At 38.4% G+C, this 23886-nt stretch overlaps 1 protein-coding gene across 1 annotated transcript in view; it reads right to left on the bottom strand.

The window, feature by feature from the left end:
- ndrg2 (NDRG family member 2) overlaps positions 1–23886 on the bottom strand; it is a 292176-nt gene that overhangs the window by 106466 nt on the left and 161824 nt on the right. The window contains exon 3 of the mRNA XM_039745196.1: positions 1832–1873. Within this exon, the coding sequence (XP_039601130.1) occupies positions 1832–1873 (42 nt within the window). The remainder of the gene's footprint in view (positions 1–1831; positions 1874–23886) is intronic.

Below are 23886 nucleotides of genomic sequence, written 5' to 3'. Positions count from 1 at the left end.
AGTGACCCTCATGATAAATTGTAATCAGTCAAAGAAAGCAATGTTGTAGTTCACGTATTGCGGCTGAGATCAAAGGTGGTAATTCCAAAGAAGCACAATCAGATATTTTTTCCAACATTTCACACACATAAATAGGAATAAAATTATTTTTTGTTAAATAAATCTCTGTTGGTCAAACTAACAGATACACATTAAATTAATATTAATAAATTACTGTACCTAAGGAGATAGTGGGGTAAATCCAAAGATTCAGAAATGTGGAGGGTAAAACATGTGACAATATATTTGAACTTTAAACACAATGCCATTGAATATCTTCAACCAGACACTGGATAGTGCACAGGTGGCACTATATTCACTCCCAACATAGGGTCCCAAAACAGAACTCGTGCCCCTGGGAAGTGGGCTTCCAATACTATCCTTTCAGCAGTGGTGTTAACAGTTTCAGTCACTGTGATGAGCAAAAACAGTAAATACTGGTGGAACAATCAATGTTAGATAATTTAATTCACAAGCCAGGAGGTAGAAACATGAAATAGGAACTTTGTGATTAATTAGGAAAAACTGAATAAATGAAACAAATCAAAATTCTAAGTTAAGAAGGGCAACAGTTAGAAGCCTGAAAGAACAGGGCAGAGCTGCATTATAACTGGATACCAGACCATAAGCACAAAAGATGCTCAGACAAAAGCCTACATTTACAGATGAGTTAAACCATAAGTCTCCGTGTTTCCTACCTGGACTCAATGAGTGGGACGTTAAATGTAGTGCCTATACAGCTGTACATACATGCCAGTAGCAACTGAAGAAGCTAGCGAGTTTAAAGGTTATGTTCACTCTACAAAACACAAGCATTTTTGTGAGACCCAGGAAAGCAGAGGATGTCATGTCTGCCATGGAGGGCATTTTGTCATGTCACACAGTTACCCAATAGTCTTGAGTCAATGGATCGTATATCAGCCCTGATAAAAAAGGCACTCCTTGACCCAGTCTGACACAGCCCAAAAAATGTCATGTGCGTACGACAAGTCAACAGAAATACTTATTGCTGGGACTGCACCACAATAACAATAAATATACCTTTTTGTGGCATTGCAACTGACAGCAGCAATCACAGTGCAGTCAAAATATTGAACCCTTTAAATTTAAAAATAGGGTTTTATACACTTTTTTCTGTTTTGTCACACTCACTATGGTCCATAAATACTGTAATAACACTGCAAATATTTAAAAGTGTATTAAGAAATTTATGTTTTTATTAGGAAAAAGTATACATTTTGGAGGCATGATTTGAGCATCAATTACTACAACCCACACTCTTATCTTTTTTTAAATTTTTTAAATGCCAAAATTATGGTCACCCTACATTTCAGGACATTAACCAATAAGCACCTAGGTCACAAGTCCTAAATTGGGACTAATCTAACCTCAGATAACATACACCTCTACAAATATAACTTTCTCATTGTCTATTCAACAAAATAACAAAGCACACCTCATGTGTCACTAGATTATATAACAACATTTGGCAGTAGTAGCTTGAACTAATCATTTGCATTATGGGTTTCAGACCCCTCCATTATACTGGGATATTTTTGTACCACTCCATCTTACAGCCCTTCTTCAGTTCATCAATAATTGAGTTTGCTTGTTTTTTTACTCATACTTTTCAATGTGGACTTCCATGTATAAATTCCAACATTTGACTGCAAGAAAAACTACTGTGAATATCTCTAAGAAGATTTGAATCCAGTTTGCAAGACGAGAACAATATTTTCCTATAGATGCAATAAACAATTGACAAACAACTAACATGATGCAAAGGACTCACCTGCCCTTGATCCAGCAGAATTCTGGCAGCAAGTTCTGCTTCCTGCGGGAGAAATGCCAAAATATTTTGTCCATTAATAAAGCATGTACAACTTATGATGCAGTTAAAAATAACGATACTGATAACTTATTACACAATTTATTAATATAATGTAAAATATTTAAGCTTCAGTGCACAGTACAGACAGTTGTTAAAACTTTAGATAATAATAAATACTACAAAAGATCTTATTTTTCCTGTTTACTGAAAACCCCCCTCATGTAATTTGAGCTCTTCAAGTCTGTTTCTTTACTATCAAGAAAAGTGCCATGACCATATCTTAAACTGCAATACCTCACCATATCATTGGGCGCTGTTGAAACACTGACTTATTTACATTGTGCTAAATTCAATACTTCAATGCATTGTGTGACTGGGATTGCATTCATAATATTGTTATTTGATTTGTGATAACTCTTACACAGAGACACATGACAAAAAATAAAAATGTAGCGGATCAATGTCAGAGGCTGTATGGTGGTGCGGTGTCTAGTGATACCATTCAGCCAGCCTGTGATGTCTGAATGAAAGCAGATGCCCCAACTTCTGACAAAACCCACTGATGAAGCATAAAAAGAACCAATAAAGAACAAGTTTGCAACATTTATGTCCAGTGGGGCCTGGGAGGTCTTTTGGCCTGGAAACCCTGCAGAATTTTTTGTTTTTCTGTCCATGCTGGCCAACTAACATTATCATCGAACTGTCACTTAGAAGCAAAATATTGTCACACACGTGCGCATGGGAGGCAGCTAAAGGGCTTGAGTAAGGGCAGTTCCGAGTCATACTGGGATGTGGCAGAGTGCACTGACTCCTTTTTCTCCCTTTTCCGTAGACCATTCATGGGAGATTCCACCTGGCTCTCTTGACGTCACTTCCAGGACCGAGCCTATGGAAGGAGAACTTGCCGGCTCTGGCCCCTGTGATGTCACGTCTGGCTCGAACCAATGGCTGAAGACCTTCATGAGCCAGACCCCTTTGATCTCACTGCCTGTCTTCCCCTTTAAAAGCCTCCACTTTTTCACTATTCCCTCAGTTCTGTTTTGGACTCGGTTTTGTGCACATCAGTGCTGTATTTATTTGAACGACTTTGCAGCCAGGAAATCAATTATACGGGTGGCTGCCCCAAACCTTTCTATGACTCTGAGTCGAGTGTGTGACATTGGCGTAGCCGGCAGGATGGAGAAGTACCAGAAGAAAAAGGGACAGGATCTGCAATGCACCCAGGGCCGAGTTTTCAGGCAGGGAGGGTGTCCCGTGGTTCAGCAAGACCTGGTACGGGCTCCGCTCCCGGCACGCATAACTAGGCCACCTAGAGAGGCCAGGAATTGTGCGGGTGGGGCTCACAGAGTTGGGCTACCATGGAGGGGGGAGGCAAAAAGGGCTTATTATGCTCTCTCGGAGGAGAGTGCCCGCCTCCCTGTGAGGCCAGAACCCCGATTGCCATGTAGGGGTGCCCCAGACTGGCAGGTGAGCAAGGTAAGAAACTGGAGGTTGGACCCAGAGCGGCTGATCCTCAAACAAGCCTGGTCCTTCTGGGCAATGGTAGGGCAATGGTTAAGGCCGCATGAAAACAAGCCCTACCAAGTAATAGAGCAGGTAGTCTGCTGTCTGCTCCTGAAAGCGCTTCCCCGTGGCTTCACCCAGCCGGTCTGGGGTAAGCAGTTTACGAACCTGGCAGAGCTCATAGAGCTTCTGGAGACACAAAGGACGGCCTCACAATCTGATAGGGAGCAGAACCGTCCCTTTGTCGAACTCAGCCGGAGTACATCCCAAGACCTAGCCCTCTCCCCGTACAACCCAGAACTTGTGGCGATGTCCCCAGAATCGCGGGCGTGCAAACCGCTTGGAAGCAAGGAGGAATACAGGTGGAGGGGGAGGAGGGGTTGGTGTGCTCTGGCTAACCCGTTTGCGGTCCCACATACAGGCATGGTGATCATAAACGGGTACAAGTCCACAGCCTTATTCGATTCTGGTAGCAACATTACCATTGTTGCCCTCCGGTTTGTGCTGCCACGACAATGGTTAAGGATTAAGACCAGTATAGCCTGTGTCCACGGAGAAATCCATTGGTACAGCTCCGTCGCTTGTCTCATCAGTTACAGAGGATCGGTATGAAAACTAAACGTGGCCGTCCTTCCGAATCCACCACACCCGGTGATACTGGGGCAGGACTGGTTTAAAATTAAAAGGGGTGAGACACATTCCACTCCTGGTGTTAACCTGAGCCTAGTTATAGACGAGAATGAGCCATCTCAAGCTGCCTCCACGCCATGTAACCAGCCGGCAGAGAGAGACGAAGCGGCCTCCCTGAGTTACGTGGCAGCTCCCAGACCGTCGTGTACACAGTATATATGTGTGTGTGTGAATTTACAGTACCTCACAAATAATACAAAGAGCACACAACACATGTTTCACCGTAATTGGGGCTCAACAGGTGTACACACCTTTGCTTTCTCTTACAGGGATTGAACCTCGGACATCAGTGCCTGAGGTAAAGCCTCTGATATTTCGCCATGACGGCTGGTTAGCTTACTTGACGGGGTTAAGATCAGAGTATGACATTCATAGGTCTGAATCGCAATCTGATTGTTTGGACGGTTCCCTACCAGGTAACACGTGTGGTTGGTTAGCCAGTTAGCAAACATTCGCCCGCCCTCTCAGTTGCGAGAAACAGATCACAGATATGTGAATACAACACCATATTTTAAGGACTTAATTTCTTATGCATATGTACATTATTTATCTTATGTATATTATTTATCAATTATTATTCTTATCTAAATTTAATCTGTTGTTATTTGCATGTAACTACCTCTTTCACATGTTGCAGAGCACTCTGAGCTACATCCTTTGTATGAATATGTGCTATTGAAATTAGCGTTGTTTTTGTTGTTGTTTCAATTGCATAGACCTGGGTTTAAGTTTTAGCCTGCTCAAGGTCTGTGTTGATTTTGCCTTATTTCTCTTTGCCCATGTGATCAACCCAGGATGCACTGAGATTTTGGCAACTAAATTGTTCTAGATTTGAGTGAGTGTGGCTGTAAATGAGGGTGTCCTGTGATAGACTGGTGTCCTGTCCAAGTACTGTACTGTATATTGCATTTGATATTGCTAAATGAAGGCCCAGCCACCTGAGACTTAAGTTTGAAATAGGCAATTAAAAATGAATGGCTGGTTGATTTAAAAATGTATGTGCAATAATGAGCTTAACAGAAAAAAAATATCAAAGTCCAGGATGTAGCACACACCATATCATTATCAAGTTAACATTAAAGATAGACAAATAGAACTTTATTTTTCCCAAGGATTAAATTAAGTATTGTACAGAAGCTCAACAAATAAACAAATAAATATGTATTTTTATATTCTGACAAACAACAACCCTCTTATCTAATACACAGCAGAATGATTAAAAAGAAAGAAAACTTCTGCTTTGGTTACAGATAAAACATTTAGTCACACTGAGGTGTTATGCAGGCATTTACTGTTGGTATAAAGGAACCGCCCAGCAGAATTTCTTCACACACTTCTGCTGAACGATTCGTTGGCTGAAAGTCCTTGGTATTTATGTGTCAGAGAGAGGTTGGGTAACATTGTTCATAATGGCATTCACTTTTGTTTTGTCTCCTCTTCTTTGACCTCCAGGGGGGTCCAGAGTGTGTCCTATAGCAGAGTCTGCCATTTTAATTAGCTTGTTGATTTAGTTGGCCTCTCTTGAAGTGGTGTTACAAGCACACCACAGCATAGAAAATCACACTAGCCATTACAGAGTTACAGAAGATGTGAAGCATGTCACTACTCATATTAAAGGTGTGCTGTCTTCTAAGTAAAATAAAGTCTGCCCTGCCCTTTTTTTATAGTTCCTCTTTGTCACAAGACCAGTCCAACTTGTCATTAATGTGGACACCAAAGTACTCTAGATTGACATTTACGCCATTTATACCAAAAAGTTTGATTTTATGAGTTGTTCAAGTTTTTCTGTCATTCTCAACATGGTTCAAAAACAAGTATGATTTTGTTCTTGGGTAAAATTAATGCAAATTTATTTTAAAAATGTAACACATACAATAAAAAGTACTATTTTTTATCACTTAAAAAAGTCATACAACACAAATATGCATTAAATATACATTACATCTACTCTATATATATAAAATCCACTAAGTCTAAAAGTGCAACAGTGATATTTTTAATGTCACACTTTAAATCGGCTTATTTTAAACCTACATATACAAGTTTGGTATCATTTTTTTCAGAATTTATTGAACTTTAATGTGATGTTGTTAGATTTCTTTCTTTCTTATTCCTTTTTTAAATTAAAAACTAAAAAATATCAAGAAATCATGTCTCGCGAGATAGGACTTTGTGCCAAAAGATTTAACCACACCCGGGGACGGAAATAAAACACAAGCAGTAGGACAGCTGCTGTACAGGCTTTTAAATGTTCGAAGTCCTTGGGATGTATTCAGCCTCCCTCTTCACAACGCGAGTGGCAGAGATGCGAAGTGGCTGGCGAGCAAAACGAGCAGGGGGGATTTCATTTAATATTGTTTTTTATCAGTATGCTGCTGCTGGAGTATGTGAATTTCCCTTTGGGATTAATAAACTATCTATCTATTTATCTATATAACATTCAACATCTGTCTGTTTGTCCGTTTTTCATGAGAGAACTACTTAACAGATTTAGATCAGGTTTTTTTTAATAATTTTCTTGACCATTCCAGTTGATTTTGCAGCTTCCCTCATTGCGGTATGTATCATAGTTCGCTTGCGGTACAGATTTATTTGCGTTAATCCGAGAGAAACGCAGTGAGCCAAGGGTAGGGGTGGGGCCCTCCTCAATCATGTGCCGGCCTAGGGGCGTATCTTACATCCGCTTAGCTAGCGAACGAAAAGAACTACAGTACTTAACGGATTTAGATTGGTTTTTTTTTTCTAGAATTTGCTTGAACATTCCAGTTGATTTTGCGACTTTTTTGACTGCGCTAAGAATCATAGTTCGTTTGCTGGAGCGATATATTTGCGCTAATCTGAGACGCTGTGGCCTGAGGGGAGGGGGAAGCGTGACATCGAGTGGGGAGTCTGACAGGGCCCTCCTTACTGTCCTGTTTCACTACTATGTGGGTGGAGCCACGGGGGATGGCTAGTACAGTACATTATAAAAGCTTATACTTCTATATTTATTATACTACTTAATCCAGTTCTTGTAGCATTGGTCTTGACAGGATGCCAGGCCATCATAGGGTGCACTGACAATCACACAAATCTGGAATGTCACATACTTTGGGGGAGGACAACCTGAGTACTCAGAAGAAAACCCATATAGATACTGAAAGACCATGCAATCTCCATACTGGGGCGAGGATTTCAAACAATGGCATTGACTCTGGGAGGCAGTAGCAGTAAAAACTTCACCACCCTCTATTAGATTTTTATTTATAAATTCATTCATCTCCTAAACATTCTTATCCAGGGCATGGTAGCAGGGAAAATGGGTACAATTTCTGGATGAGGCGCCTGTCCATCACAGGATGAACACACACAGACATGCAACACCAATCTACGTAACACGCTTGTCCTTGGGCTGCGGGAGAATTGGAGCACCCAGATAAAAAAACAAACAGACACGGGGATAATATGGAAGCTCCACACAGGGAGCACCAAAGACTTGAATCCCTTGTCTTCTTTATGCAAGCCAGTAGTGCTACCACCACACTACCCCAATTTATATACAGTATGTATTACAAAATATTAGAATAAAAATTAATACACAAAAGAACCACACTTTTTAAAGCGTAATTCTATCATGTCATTTTTTTTGTTATGGAAAAGGTTTATAGCAGAATTTGTCCAGAGTTACTTCCTTGCTTCACCTTGCCCCAGCACTTCTGGGATAAGATCAGGTCCCACTGATCCTGAATTAGGTCAAGAAGGTGTGAAAATGTTGTACTAATAAGGCTTTTCTAAAACAAAGCCTTTAATATTTTTGTTACTCTTTTAACATTTAATTAATTAATTTTTAACATTACAAGGCAGCTACCACCCGAGCCATGCTTCTCAAATAAAAGTCCACCAAAGTTCATTTTTCTGCTATTTAAATGTAAAGAGTATATTGATTTTTCAAATGTAATATTCAAGTTGTTATTATTAAAAAGTTAGATTATGAAAAACGACTCCAATGCTTTCAAGCTCCTCTAGAGGTCAGACTAGGCAAAGGTTGCTTTTATTAGTTCACAAAATGAAATTTCCATTAAATCCATGTTTGCGATTAACCTGATTAAAAACAGGATTCCAAGTTACACAAAGCCCTGCATAGATGTGCTATTTTTACTCTGACATTTCAATGAGCTACAAATGTACAGTGTCAAGACAAAATTTACAATTAAATGCGCGAAGAGCGAAAGGAAAACAAGCGTTAGATAGACTTTTCTGGATAATATGAGAAGATATAAAAGCTCATTTTTTCTTGAAAATAATTTAAACGCCTATAACCTTGCAACTAAAGTCATGTTGTTATTACTTCCTTAACGGCCACCCACTTTGACTAAGAAAACACCAAACCACCATCTACAGCTTCCTAATTAACAAATGACTGGTTGTTAAATGAATGGAAAAAACAGCCATACTTAACAACAGAAAGAATAAAATACAGTAATTATTATATAAGTAACCTAGATTGACACTTATTAAAAAAATAAACAAAAAAGCTAAATTATAAACATACATATAGCCGAACATGAAAGTTAAACTTAAAATGTGGGACTCAAAGAGCCAAAAGAGAATTCCCAATTAATCATGAACAGAAACTATAATTAAATTCAGATCCAAAAGTGCCAAACATTGAACTAGAAGAAGAGATAATTCTGAAAAAATCCCAAACCACAGGAGCAAAGATCAAAGCCAAAAACAACAAGCTAAACAAGACTTAAGAGAAGCGCCACTGGTAAGGGACAAAACTCACAAAATGTCTTGCCAAAGAGGCAAGGTGACCACTATACACCTTTTTCAGAACTTTCCAGTGATAGTCTTGTGGATAGTCATGGAGCATGCGCAGAAATGGCAGTTGTGTCATGTAGGTGTGTAGCGTGACATTCCCAATGAGTCAGATGATGCCAAACTAGGCAGATGACACAGAAACAGAGTGACCAGGGTGGCAAACAGACATACAATTTAATGTAAGCAAATGTAAAATGCATAGATATTATTTATCTTGACTTTCAGAAAGCATTTGATAAGGCACCATATGAGAGGCTGAGCATCAAACCAAGTGAAGTGGGAGATCAGGGTGATGTTTTTAGATGGGTGCAGAATTGGCTCAGACAAAGGAAGCAGAGGGTGATGGTGCGAGGAACCTCTTCAGAATTTGCCAATGTTAAGAGTGGTGTTTCACAGGGGTCAGTGGTACGGCCGCTGCTATTTTTAATATATATAAATGATTTAGATAGGAATATAAGTAACAAGCTGGTTAAGAGTGCAGATGATTCCAAAATAGTTGGATTAGCAGATAATTTGGAATCCATTGAATCATCACAGAGTGACTTGGACAACATACCGGCTTGGACAAATTTGTGGCAGATGAAATTTTATGTCAGTAAATGTAAAGTATTACACATAGGAAGTAAAAATGTTAGGTTTGAATACACAAAGGGCAGTTGGAAAATTGAGAGTACACCTTATGAGAAGGATTTAGGAGTCATAGTGGACTCTAAGCTATCGACTTCCAGACAGTGTTCAGAAGCCATTAAGAAGGCTAACAGAATGTTAGGATATATAGCACGATGTGTGGAGTACAAGTCCAAGGAGGTTTGGATGAAACTTTATAACACACTGGTCAGGCCGCATCTGGAGTACTGTATGCAGTTTTGGTCTCCAGGCTACATAAAGGACATAGCAGCACTAGAAAAGGTCCAGAGAAGAGCGACTAGGCTGATTCCAAGGCTACAGGGGATGAGTTACGAAGACAGATTAAAAGAGTTGAGCCTTTACAGTTTAAGCAAAAGAAGATTAAGACATGAGTGAAGTGTTTAAAATAATGAAGGGAATTAGTACAGTGGATCGAGACTGTTATTTTAAAAAGAGTTTATAAAGAACTCGGGAGCACAGTTGGAAGCTTGTTAAATGTAAATTTCGCACAAACATTACCAAGTTTTTCTTTACACAAAGAACAGTAGACACTTGGAATAAGCTACCAAGTACTGTGGTAGACAGTAAAATGTTAGGTACTTTCAAACCTCGACTTGATGTTTTTTTGGAAGAAATAAGTGGACAGGACTGGCGAGCTTTGTTGGGCTGAATGGCATGTTCTCGTCTAGAGAGTTCTAATTGTTATTTGTAAAGTATTCAAAACAGGAAGTAAAAGTGTTAGATTTGAATAAACAATGGGAGCTATTTAACATAAAAATACATCTTATGAGAAGGAACTGGGAGTCATAGTCATACTCATCACTGTCTACATCCAGACATTGCACAGACGCGATCAAGAAGGCTAAGAGGATATTAGGTTATTTATCATGATGTGTGGAGTACAAGTCAAGGTTATGCTTAAGGACCCATTCACACCTAAGTGCTTTTCTAGAATTTCAGCAGTAGACCAGAACACATCTGCTATACTATTCACTATTCACCTGAAAAAAAATAGCTCCTGTAGCAGTTTTCAGATGTTTTCAGCCAAACGCTTTCTCCATTTAAATCAATGGTAACGCTCATAAACTGCTGGTAAAAAAAAGCATTTTTATAGGAAGACAGTGCCTTTTCCTATATGAGCCAAAAATGAAGCAGCTCATTAAAATTAAAATAAAAAAAAGCACCTGACATTGTGCACTCACGTGCCTTGGCCATCTAGTGACAGCTATTGAGGGGATGACATAGTTTGCAATCAAGTGGCAAGAACTGAGCAAATGTTATAAGTATTTATAACATTTATAGTTTTAATCAAAATGAAGTTTAGTGCAGACGTTTTAACACCGGTAGAGTGGTAGCATGTGTTCTGCCATTGCATTTCTGGACTGAATGATATTAGTGAGTGTGCTTAACTGCTTATGATTATTATTACTACTACTAATAATAATAATAATAATAATAAGAAGAAGAAGAAGAAGAAGAAGAATAACAATAATAACAAGAAGAAGAAAAAGAAGAACAAGAACAAGAAAAAAGAGGATGAAGTTGTCTATGTAAATCTAAAAAAACTGTCAAACATTCTTCTCTAGACTTAATCTGACAACAATTAACAATTAAACAATTAACTGAAGAGACAGCTAGAATATATGTATGAAGAAATCACAAAACCAACAACGTGACCATAGCTGGAAGAGGAAATCAATGCACAGACAATTTGAAACTATGTTGAGAAGGCACGTATTGATATTCAGGGGCCATTCAACAGGATGAAACGGCAAGCCACCACACTGTCACTTGAAGCCAGTATTTTTGCTCTCCAAGATCAGGCAGAGAAAACTAAATAATACATTAAGACAAATCCTCAAACAACTAGAAGAGGATATTTAATGTAACCTATGTAAAAAGATATAATGAAACCATTCATTACATTGTCAGTGCTTGTGAAACACTGGCCAATACGTCTTATCTATGGCGTCACAACAATTTGGCAAAATATTTCCACTGGACTCTAGTTAAGGATAACAATTTTCAAGGAGATGGAGTTTGGAGGAGCATAAAATCATGGAAAATACTACATTCTAATATTGTCTGCGAGCTCCATGTTCAAACAGATGTCAAGTTCAATGCAAACCAACCAGACATCATTTATATGAATCTATCCACCAGTAAAACTTTTTTAACAGATATCTCGGTGCCGTCAGACTATAAATTCGGTCCAAAAGAAGACTATAAATTAAAGCACTACCATCAGCTCTGAAACAAGATAAAAAGGCTTTGGAAAAAACATGCAGAAGTAGTACCTATCATTACAGGGGCTACTGGGATTATGTCTAAATCAATCAATCGACATACTGAAAAGATCTTGCACAACATCAACATCTTTGTTCTACAAAAACAGTCAGTGATATGCATGGAATCTACCATCATCATTAGCAGTAATTAATACTAGACATTTTCCTTTGAAATGACCCTGATTAATCACCCTAACCTTAACCAGACCTAAATTCTGGAATTCATTCCTACCCAAGACTTTCATCTATGCCCTCTTTCAAGAGGTCACTTGAACAGGCATAGTTTTCATACCAGCTGAAAAGCTGTGAGATCCAAAGAAAGAAAAAGAAAGAAATATAATAATAATAATAATAATAATAATAATAATAATAATAATAATAATAATATTGTGTTTATAAAGCACCTCTTCCATGCTCAAGCCACTTCATGGTTTTGCGGTTCATGGTTAATCATCTTTTAGTTTGAGATCAAGATGCAGAAGTACCTGAGTGTTATGTGCATGACTGTGCACTGTGGGTGTGATGAGGCCCAGTGACACAGCAGTAGCATTAGGACAGCGGCAGGGGTCCATCAAAACTCACACTTTCATGTGAAATTTAAACGACTGAATTTGTTAGTTAAGCAAAAAATATCCACCTCTGGCGTTCACAAGACTACACCATCACTCCCCTACATCCACCTCCCATAATTTCACAGATAACATGAGTGATTAATGTGGCCGTGACAGACTCTTTCTTAAACGTGTTCCAGCCCACCCAGTGCAGTAGTACTTAAGCACTGACATCCCAATTTCACTGGTTGTTTATAAGCTCAGACAAAGTTCAGTCGATATTCACCTTATGCAAAAAATGTGTCCTTTTTGGAATTATTTCTATGAAAATGTGTAAAAACATTCTGTTTGAGACAACTCAATGGCAAAAATGCAGCCAGTACGGAAGTACAGTAAGACCCCACTTAACGCGGGGGATACATTCCAAGAAATAGCAGCGCTAAAGGAAACAGCGTTAAATGAGGTCATCTTCACACGTAAATAATGGGGACAGGTGAAACAGGACAGGGAATAAAAAAGTTTCTTTGCTTCGGTTTTATTTTGTAACATGTATAATTAAATACTTTTTTATTACATTATAGACATTTTTTATTGCTAATATCGCTTTTTATTCATAAATCATTCATTAAAATCAAAAAATATTCGAGTAAATGCATAATTTCTGTTTGTGATGGCTCTTAATGTCGCAGGAAATGCAGCAGCTGCTTCTGTATCCCCACTTGCCGCTTCTCCAGTAATATGTATGTTATGAAGATTGTTTCTGTTTTTAAATTGATGGAACCATCCTCAACTAGCTATGAAATTTTCACTGGTGTCGCCTTTCATTCTGAATGAGGTGAAAATTTGATTTGGCTTTTTCCAATATCATTGTTTGACTTAATGGCATATTGCATTCAACTTCATTGTCAATCCAGATGAAAAGTCGTTTTTCCATTTCCTCAATCACATTGCTTCTGAAATGGGTAATTTTTGTTGCAGAAGTTGTGGTTGTAGTTGCTGATGATACGATTTTCTCTTTATTTTTTAAAATTGTACGTATTGTTGAAGTTGACAAATATAATGCAGTGCTGATATCAATTTGGCGTTCACCTGCATCTAATTGTCTGAGCACCTGCATTTTAGTTTCTAGCTAAATGCTTTTTCTTGTCACTTTAGTTTCTTTTTCTTTGCACTCATTTTAAAACTAAAAAGGGATAACTGTTATTTATTACAGTAAAATAAAATGCTATGTTTATATCCTTACACAATAACGTTGATGACCAATCATAAATGAACAGTGACGCGGCAGGCATACATAATCTACTGTACTGCAATGACTTCAAACGCAGCGTGAGACTGCATGCTAATCAAATCGTGTGTTTGCAGCGAAAAACAGACATTTTCGCCGAAAACTGCACTTTTATGTGAATCAATGTAAAATTAGAATTCGAAAAAAAAATGCATAATACCGAAACAGAGTTAAATGGAGCAGCGTTAAGCGGGGTCTTACTGTACAGTTCCCCTTATTTATTAAGATCAGATAGAGTAATGTTCCCAAATACACTATAGCAGACAAACTTTATAAAAATCAAATCAAATTTTGTCACATACAATTTTTACATACAATACAATATGCGGTGAAGTGATCAGCTGCTCAACTCCCGTGACTGTGCAGGAAGGACAACTTTTTTTTTTGTTTGTTTTTAGTTGATTGTGGTCAGAGCAACAATAAAAAAACTACTACAACAATAAAGCGAACCAATACTCAATAGAAGAAAGTGGTTTGAGTTCTCCTCAACCAAATGAATACTGGCTCAGTTAGATGAATAAAAGTGAGAACCACTTGCCAAGCCAGAGGACCACTGCCACCTAGCATATGGGGGATGGAATTGTTCCCAATTCCCAGTTATCGCTGGTCCTTACATTATTTGATACCAGCTGGACACAAAGTTACTTTTTTTGTTCCACTGGCCAATCCGGCTGTGTAGTTGCATTGGCCTTCCATCAAGGTAATTAATAATTCTCTGTTCTGACCAGGACACCCATTCTCCTCCTACACTTGCGTTTATTAAATCAAGTCAAGTTGGGGAGCATGCACTAGTACAATGCATTGCCACACCCACTGCACGACAAAACAACTTGGGATCCCGGTTAGTAACCCCCCCCAGGCAGACACACAGTCCAGTCCCACCCTCCAGAAATGACCCTCTCTCTGCCGCAGCCAGGTGTTACATGGGCAACCCCTTGGCCCGATCAAGCCACTTGGTTCCCCAACAATGAGGATCTTACGAGCTAGATCACCCTTGAGGAAATGCGCCACATGGCCATAATTCCGTAAGTGACGCTCCTTCACAATGCAGGTAATGTGCCTCATTCGGAACTCCATGAGCAACCGCATATTTGACACAAAGTCAAGCCAACAATACCCAAGGATTTTCCGGAGAGACACAGAACCAAAGGAGTCCATTTTTCGTCTCAGGTCACTGGATAGCATTCATGTCTCGCAATCATATAGTATCAGATCAGAGAATTTTGTTTCTCATAGTCTGAGAGTCCTTTAGGTTGCCTTTTGCAAACTTCAGGTGGGTTTGCATATATCATCTGGCCACTTTGCCATAAAGGCCAGATTAGTGGAGTGTTGCAGTAGTGATTATACTTATGAGAGTTTCTCCTATCCATATATCTATATCTATCTATATAATATCTTCTTATATAATATGCTACCGTGGCTGTCCGTTTGTCTGTCCAGGATTTTAAATCACCTCTAGCTCACAAACCATTTGACCTATTGACCTGAAATTTGGTACACATATATTATGTTAAGCCTACTATCTGCTTTCGGGGTGATGATTGACCTCCAAGGTTATTCCACTTTTTATTTTATTTTATTGTAGAATCAACTCTTGGCAGTGGCCAGCAGGGCGGCCATGTGGCACAAGCATACGGGCGCCGTTCTCATTCCCTACCACCTTCGCCGTCACTTCCCCTACCTCTTTATATCTTAAATCATTCTTGAGGCAGACTGAAGACTTAAGTGCCAGCTTAAGTGAAAAATTAAAGAAAACGTACTAAATAACTAAGTCACAAACACTGACTTAATCAGTTGTAAAAGAAGAGAAGAAGTGGGCCACTAGAGTGGAGAAAAGAAGAGCTACTCAGGAAGCAGCAAGCGCAACAATCTCTGAGCAAATGAATGCTATACATACAGAGAAAGAGGATAAAAACTAGGAATGCTGAAGTCAAATGTGTTCGCAGTGCACCGTTACTGGTATATATACAGTATATTGGATTTTCCTTCAGGACCTTTGCTTTTCCTGCCACTTACCAAGATGTTGCAGTTTAGGTTAACTAAAGACCCTAACTTGGCCTGTACAATTGGTTGTGCAAAGGACCTGTGAACAGCATTGAGCACAATCATCATTCCTGACCTGGATAAGTGTGCCTTTTCAGCATGAAAACTGTGGTTTTAAAAAAGGTAACCACTGCAACATGGTCACCATAGGACCGAGACAGCCATTCTAATAAGGGTCTTTATTTAACAAGTAATATAAAGGTCAGTTTAGGGGCAGAAATCTTACCAGCACAAAGTACAACCACCCTAAAAGAGTTATGTTATAGAGGGAAGTTAGTGTGATAAACACCCCACAATGACAGAACATTTAAACCTATAAATAAATCAATAATATTTCCATGACCTGACTCCCTCAGTCTTTACTCTCTCTTATTCTGTAGGCCTGGAGATCTGTTGTCACACCCTCAGTTAACTACACAATAGTCCAAGAGAAAACTCTTTATATATTAGTGCTAGTCATTCTGGCCATCAGCCATTACTTCCAGTAGCCACACCCAAATATATTTCATTAACATCTATGAATACTACTACCAGTTCACACAGAATCATGTCAAAATACGGCTGGGAGAAAAGAGCTCCCCATTTAGCTGTTGCTCCCAATGTCATCCAAACTTTGGCACCCAAATGGACACATAGTGTGTTAGAATGACACATGGATCTCTCTTCTTTCATCTGCTGTTATGACTAATAACCTTTTGCACACTAAACAGTATTAATATTCTAATATATCCCACCTTCATCCACTAAATCTGCACCCTGTCACTCAGGCCTCTCTTGATGATTACCCAGCAAGGTCAATGACCTTCAGAAGCGTATTCTCTAACTTTGCTTTATGATAAGTGGCTAAAGTATTTGGACTTTAAGCATCAAGGTGGACAGTTCACTTCCCACCGGTGCTGTGTGACGTATCCTGCCTGAGCTCCAACAGTAAAATTATTTATAAAGTATGGCAATGTGTCATGATCTTGGCAGTCAACTTGGTCTTAGCATGTGTAAATTACAGAAACCAAATACTGAACCAAATCAGCATACTATAGTTATAAGTAATGCAAATGAAGTGAGTTCAGAAAATTGAATGAAAGATGAGATACAGTCCCCCAATAATGTATATTACTTGTGCTTTGTATTAAATAAAGAACTAAAAAAGTATACAATCTAGCCACAAGGAAAGAGGCTTTGGGCACAAGTTTAGATGATTCTGTTTTTGTGACTATCTCTACTTGGTCATGGGTTTATGGTTAATGTTGCTGGCCACGTGGTATACTGAGCCATCATTCCCTGTCTATTTAAGATGGCAGCACTCTGCAAATAGTATCAGAGATTGGATTCTTTATTCAAAACAGCAAAGATTTTTTCCATATCCATTATATGTTTTGATAATTGTGTTTGTTTTGTTCTTTCTTCCTCCTTTCTGACTCTTGCCTGTATTATGTTCACAAGAATTATTTACGAATGCTTAAAAAGTCCTTCAGTTTTTCTTGTCTGGTGCCTCCTGACTCACCATTACAAGAAAACCCCAACATATGATATACCTTTCAACTTGTCTTGATGTCTAGATGTGCAAGATGTCAAGTTTTTTGGGAAATTTTACGCTTATATTTTGCCCTCTAGACCAAGAAACTCATGCTTTTAAGCCATTTTTGGAACATTTTATATACTGGAAATTACTGACTTGTGATAAAGAGAAACCAAATAGATGTCATTGGCAAAAATGACCAGAAGGATTTCAAGTTGTGCATGTCAGATAAACTGACTGCAGAGATTCACCCCCTAATGGGATATGAGGGGTCAAAGTTACACCTTTTTACAAAATTTCGAAAAAACTATGAGATTGGTAATATAGGCCTGTAGAGTTTCATTTTATGCCAATTGTAAGTTGCCGATTATAATACAATATAATACTTTTGACATTTAATTCTTAACCAGTGGTTCTAGCCATCTAAGAATCATTCCCAGAAAGTTTAAAATGACAAATATTGTTTTAGACCTTCGCAAAGTCAGTGATTATGAATATGATTTTTGATTTTTTTTCTATTACAATTGAGAATATTTAGACTTTAAATGTTTAAACTGAAATGAAAATCTTAATATTTCAAATATTTGATACAATTCTTGTTTAGTATGTACCTTATAAAGTAAAGCATTACATTTCATATGAACACTCTAAATTAGGGTATCTTATACTAATTCCGAATTTTTATGTCTGATTTTTTTTGTTTCCTGGTTGTTTTCATTGCATTATATTATTGGCATCAGTGTAGAACCTTATTATACATTTTTGAGTATTTGTTGTAACTTTTGTGCATTTATTTTACCCAATTACCTAAGTCATTCCTTTTTTTTAACATTTCAGCTGACCTGTATCATAAGGAGGTTAAAGCCTGTTTATACTCAGGTTCAAACTGCTGTAAATGCAATTTTGCGTAGATGTGCACCCTGGTCTGTTTATTGTACAAGCACTCACTGCACGACACTACACAGTTGCAAAATCCCTCAGAGTTTTTCTTTGCCTTTATTCATCACGAATATTTCTATTCCTGTCTCTACAAACTGTCATCTTTGCCCAGTGTCTGGCTGATTTTTCATCATGAATTTCTGCACATTTGACTATTTGGATTGTATAGGTGCAGGTACTGACAAATCACTTCACACTTCACACAAGTGTTCCTAAGATTAGCCATTTTTTTCTTGTCTAGCGCATGCACAGTTGGTGCACATAGGCATGCACAGGACTACACAGTCACAACATTTTCAAAGTTGCTGACTCTAGGGTCCATGTGTCGTAACTGCTGGCAAAATTTACATCACGCACACCCTTTGCAGACCATCATCCCATAACACTATGTTTAAACGTGGCTTAAGAAGGAAAGCCCACTGTTTAGTTAGACAGGAGTCATCAAGTTTCAGTCTCCACCATAAAGCAGCAGATTTAGATTCCAAAGACTCAAGAGCCATAAAATTCAGAGCTTTTTAATTCACAGTGCTATAAAGGTTAAAATTATAGTGGTGGTAGGGACACTGGATTATTAAATAGTCATGCGCCAATTTATGTCAGACCAAGTTGGGGACATTCGTACTTACAGCCAATGTTCCCTGTAATTTTTATTTTTTTTTATGATGAAGCAAACACTGAGAAACATCAACACATGAACAGCAAGCACAGCAGATGGGGGAGGACAGGGGACTTCCATGAAGTATAGTTTGATCACTGACAAGCACCAACAGATGAACAATGAGCAGGTCTCCTGTGGAGTTCTGGTAGTACAGCTGCACTGCACTTCCAGACTGCTGCACGGGAAGGCAAGTGAGTGACATAATAACATTTCAGTGATGGTTCAAAAGTGCTCAAGACTCGAGTATGAGTTTGTAATCCTCCATACCAGCAGTTGCATATGCATACCAGTAGCTCTCACCTGACTCATGGTGCCTCAGTTGCAACGACCTGTATAGTTTGTGACCGACGTGCAGCCAATCTGACATACAGCCAAATGGCCGAAACTAAATGGAAACATAAGTAGGTGCAAGACTGTACTGTGGTGTTGGGCTTTAATATTCTAATTTTCAGAAATCCTAGGTAAGTGTTCTAATTATAAAAATGGATTTCAACTTTTGTTTTTTGGCTTCATTCTTGTATGTGTTTGATAGTCTCTTATTTCTGCTGTAAAAATACTTCCCTCTATGATAACAAAGCTTGCTAACTTAAGGTAATCTTAAAATTGTTTTTGGTTTCACAACACTGGGGTAAGATTCTCACATTGTCAGTATTTTTCTCGCAAGTCTTGTGCAAAAGAAGTGTGAAGACTTGGTGAGAGACGTGCAGATGCCGCTTGCATATAGTTGACTCTGTCCACCTTCAGACTGGATGTGTGCAGGGAGTGGGACATTAAAGGCACAAACTCCTAAGGACAGTAAAAAGTGTCAAGCTGGGTGGAGACTACAAGTGGCCAACTGAGCATCCTTGGCATAGAAAAGGTAAACAAACAACCCTTGCTAGTTAAACCTACTTATTGTTGTGTGAGGTGAATTATTTTGTATTTATTTTCACTGTTACTAACCTTTTTTTATTTGTAAACACATGCTAATATATAATGCAGTCCAATTTAGACTCTTAAATAGGTCAGCATTACAGACGATTAAAATTTATATTATAACATTCTCAAACTGCTTAATGCATGTCTGCACGGTGAGCTGAGGTCAATCCCTATGCTATCTGGTATAAAGCAAAACTTACACTGGATGGCAGGCCAGTTTATCATAGGGTCTATTCACACACACTTACACAACAGGCAAATTTAAAGACGTCAAAAAACCTAATTTTGGCATTTACAAGACAAACTGGAAATCCTCAGAAAAACACATACTGACCTGAAGAGAATGTGCAAACGCCACAAAAACAACACCCAGCACAACATTCAAACCCTGGATTCTAGGTGCAGCAGGACTGATTAACTACTGTGCCACTCCTTGATACATATTAATAGCAACACCTTATTTAGAAGAGCATTTTCTCACGCATGAATCTTCTTCTATCACACATCTTTAGAGATATTTTAATGATATTAATGGTGATATGTGCTAGATCAGGGGTTCTCAACAATGGTCCTGAGGACTCCCTGTAGCTGTGGGTTTTTGTTCCAACCAGCTTCTGTTTTTAATTGGAATCCTGAGCTAATTAAGTAAACTGTTATTCCCAAGATTCTGTGTTTTGGGAACAATATAGAAATTAGAAAACAAGGTTTGGTAAAAAAAATATATATATTAAAATGTACTGGGCAGTTATATGGGAATAATGTATTTACTGTTTTTTTTTAATTAATATTGTCATCTTGATGTCCATTCTGTTTTTTCTGGGTATTCTAATTGTTTAATTAATCCATTGTTTTCTAATTAGTGGGCCTAATGCTAAAGTAGTTGCAGTCTTTCCTGAATCTGTGTCGTTTGCCTGGGTGTCCTCTCTGCTCATTTTTAATTGCCATTATTAAGACACAATGAAGGGAGCAAACTGCACAAAGAAGGACAAAATATAATGAAATCAACAAAAGTGAGTTAAGCATTTAAATATAGCAAATGCAGAAATATTTCTAAATGTCTTATAAATGTAAAAATCATGCCTCTGTGCTTTTTAATGTAGAATAAGAGAAGAGAAAAATACCAGTTAATTAATTGAGATGAGTGTTATCAATTGTCACCGATTATGAATCTGGTTGAAGCAAAAACCTGATGCCAAAATGGTCCCCCAGGACTGACTTTGAGAACCCCTGTGCTAGATCCATCCATCCATTATCCAACCCGCTATATCTTAACTACAGGGTCACAGGGATCTGCTGGAGCCAATCCCAGCCAACACAGGGCGCAAGGCAGGAAACAAACCCCGGGCAGGGTGCCAGCCCACTTCAGCCTGTGCTAGATGAACTACCCATTTCTTGAACCCATTTAACGGTACACGCTACCCAAAAATGAAAATATTTTTATATGCTGCTTCACCTGTGTAGTTTGTAGGGATAGCTGAGAAAAATTGATAACCCTGTGTTTCTGTGCAGAACAGAGATAAAAATGTTTCTAATATAATACATGTCTATGATGACCAGTGGTGGACAACAGCACACAATATCAAAAATGCTGTGAGTAAATCTCACATTACTCATGTCACATAATCCACATGCATCTGAGCGCTTTCCAATTTCGTTCATGGTAGCGTTTTCTAGAGGTGGTTTATTTATCAATATTTTAGTATGTGTTTGGGACATTGTGAGCATATTACTGGATAACTTGACATGTGGATTATGTGACATGAGTAACATGAGATTTTATAAGGACTTAATGATACTGTTCACTGTTGTCCAGGGTTGGTCACCATAAACTCCTATTTCATCTTCTTTTTTTGCATTAAAACATGAGATTACTATTTTCGCCATCTCTACAAACTATAAGATGTAAATAATATAAAGTGGAGTATTCCATTATTGCAATTCTAGGCTACAGACTTATCTTATCCTGGCAACATCAGGGGCAATCCAGGAACCAATCATGGGTACACAGGAAAGCCTACTCACATGCTTACATAGAGCCAATTAAAAGCCGTCATTTTTAGGAGGCAGAAGAAACCGCAACAAATATGGAGGGAAAAATCTGTGAAGCCAGAGAGGGAATGGGCAGACTCAACGCAGTGACTGGTGTTGAACTCAGTGTCTTATAGCTGTGACACTGCAGCATTAACTACTGTGCTACCATGATACTCTGCCCTGCTATATGTAAAAATAAAACAAAAGTACTGTATATACATACATTCCTTTATCCTGCAATAGCTTACAAATATATAAACATGTACATGTTTCCTTAATCAAATCAAGTCCTCAATTTCATACTAAAATAGCTTGGTGATATAATATGGGATTTAACTCCATGATTCTTCCACAAATTATCTTTTTTTTAAGCAATTTATATTAATTAACCAGAAACCAAAGATATTATGTGGGAGGAAAGTGAGATGAATTGCTTGAGTACAGGATGGAAGTTTACAAGAGCTGGCATCAGATTACAATGAGCAAATTGACCAGCTTCTTATCTTTCGCATGAAAAATAAGAGATCAATCTGCAGTAGAAGCAAATATGAATCAAAATCCTCAAGATTAGTAGTATTCTGTTTCTCTGCAGAGCCTAATTTAAGAAACAGTTTATGGAGGTTTACTAAGTGATCTCATGGTATTGTAGTGGCTAATACTGCTGAATTGCAGATAGATGGTTCTAGGTTCAGATCTTGAGCTGGGCTATAATCCACGTGGACTTTGTTATCCTCGTTATCCTAATGTATTTGTTGGTTTTCATTTTTAGGTATGCGTCTAGACGCTGTGAAGGACTGTCACACTGTCCAAGGCTGCCTTTTACCTTATACTTCTACAGTAGGCTCCAGCCCCCCACAACCCTGAATTGGATTAAACGGATTAGAGATGCGGTATGATATAGCATAGGGTTTGACAGCTGTGTCTCTAAGTTTATTGTTGCATCTTTGAGTGCTCTGAAACATTAAATGTTACAACAGTTTATTAAGGTTTTGTACATTAACTCCAACCATACAATAATGACATATCAATGTATTTCATATGGATTGTTAATAATCCAAGTTTTGCCATTGTTTTATGCTTTAGAAATGGAAAATGCACCATATCCAGAATAAGTATCAGTGCAACCTGGTTTACCTTTTCTGTTTTCTTCAAAAAGTGACTAAAACAGGCTGGTATCTGGAAGGGCATCCATCTGTAAACCCCCTTCTGACAACGGCAAACTGACTACAATCTTAGAAATGGTGGTTCTTTATAATGACGCCTGTCACACACGGGCACATGGGAGGCAGCTAAAGGTAATTCTAGGGCAGGCCAAGGGGTAGCGGGGTGCGCTAAACCTTTCTCTGCTATCAGTACAGGCCAAAAATTGGAAATTCTGCCTGAATGCATGATTTTGTCCCTGAAGACCTCACATCTGGTACCTCCCAAGATACCTCCCCCCGCCCCCATCCTGCCCCAAAGACGCCACTACCGCCATCCAGGTATGAAGACCAGACCACATCCAGTACACATCAGTGCTTAATATTTGCCTTTTGCAGCCTGGATTCAAGTATACGGGTGGCTGCCCTAAATCTTGTTCGTGTCTCAAGGTTATTTATTAATAGATGGACATTTTTGGCTGTCAAAAAATCATTCATGTGAAAGTTCCAAGAACCTTTTATGTATTTAGATATGTAGCAGATTCCATAAGTAACAATGAATAGATGATAACAGATCTGTGAAATACCAATGGGTACCTGACTCTTGCAGTATACAGTAACACTGGCTTCATGTTGTCTTGATCTGTCAGTATCCTGATAGGTAACTAACTACACCAGGAGATCACATACTTTTTCAGATCAGGGACCCCTTAGAAGGGTAAAGAAAACTATGGACCCTCACTATACAGAAACATCAAACAAATCATTTATTATAAAAAAATGCATAAAACTCTTAAAAGTAAAACACCTTTTCAGACTGTTTAGATTTACAACTGTACTCCACCACACTTTTCAGTATACTTTGATTGGTCATGTACCTGCTAAATTAGTGAAATGGGTGTGCTTGTCTCTGAGACATTTCTTGGAGGGATGGGTGATAAGCAGAATCTCCTTGCATACTTGCCTCATACTTTGCCTTGATAGCTGTCAGTGGTGAGCATGAGGACTCACAAAGCCAAACT

The sequence above is a fragment of the Polypterus senegalus genome, chromosome 1 (genome assembly GCF_016835505.1).
Source record: "Polypterus senegalus isolate Bchr_013 chromosome 1, ASM1683550v1, whole genome shotgun sequence".
Taxonomy (NCBI): Eukaryota; Metazoa; Chordata; class Cladistia; order Polypteriformes; family Polypteridae; genus Polypterus; species Polypterus senegalus.
The sequence above is the reverse complement of the archived record's forward strand: the minus strand, read 5'-3'. Positions and strand labels throughout refer to the sequence as shown.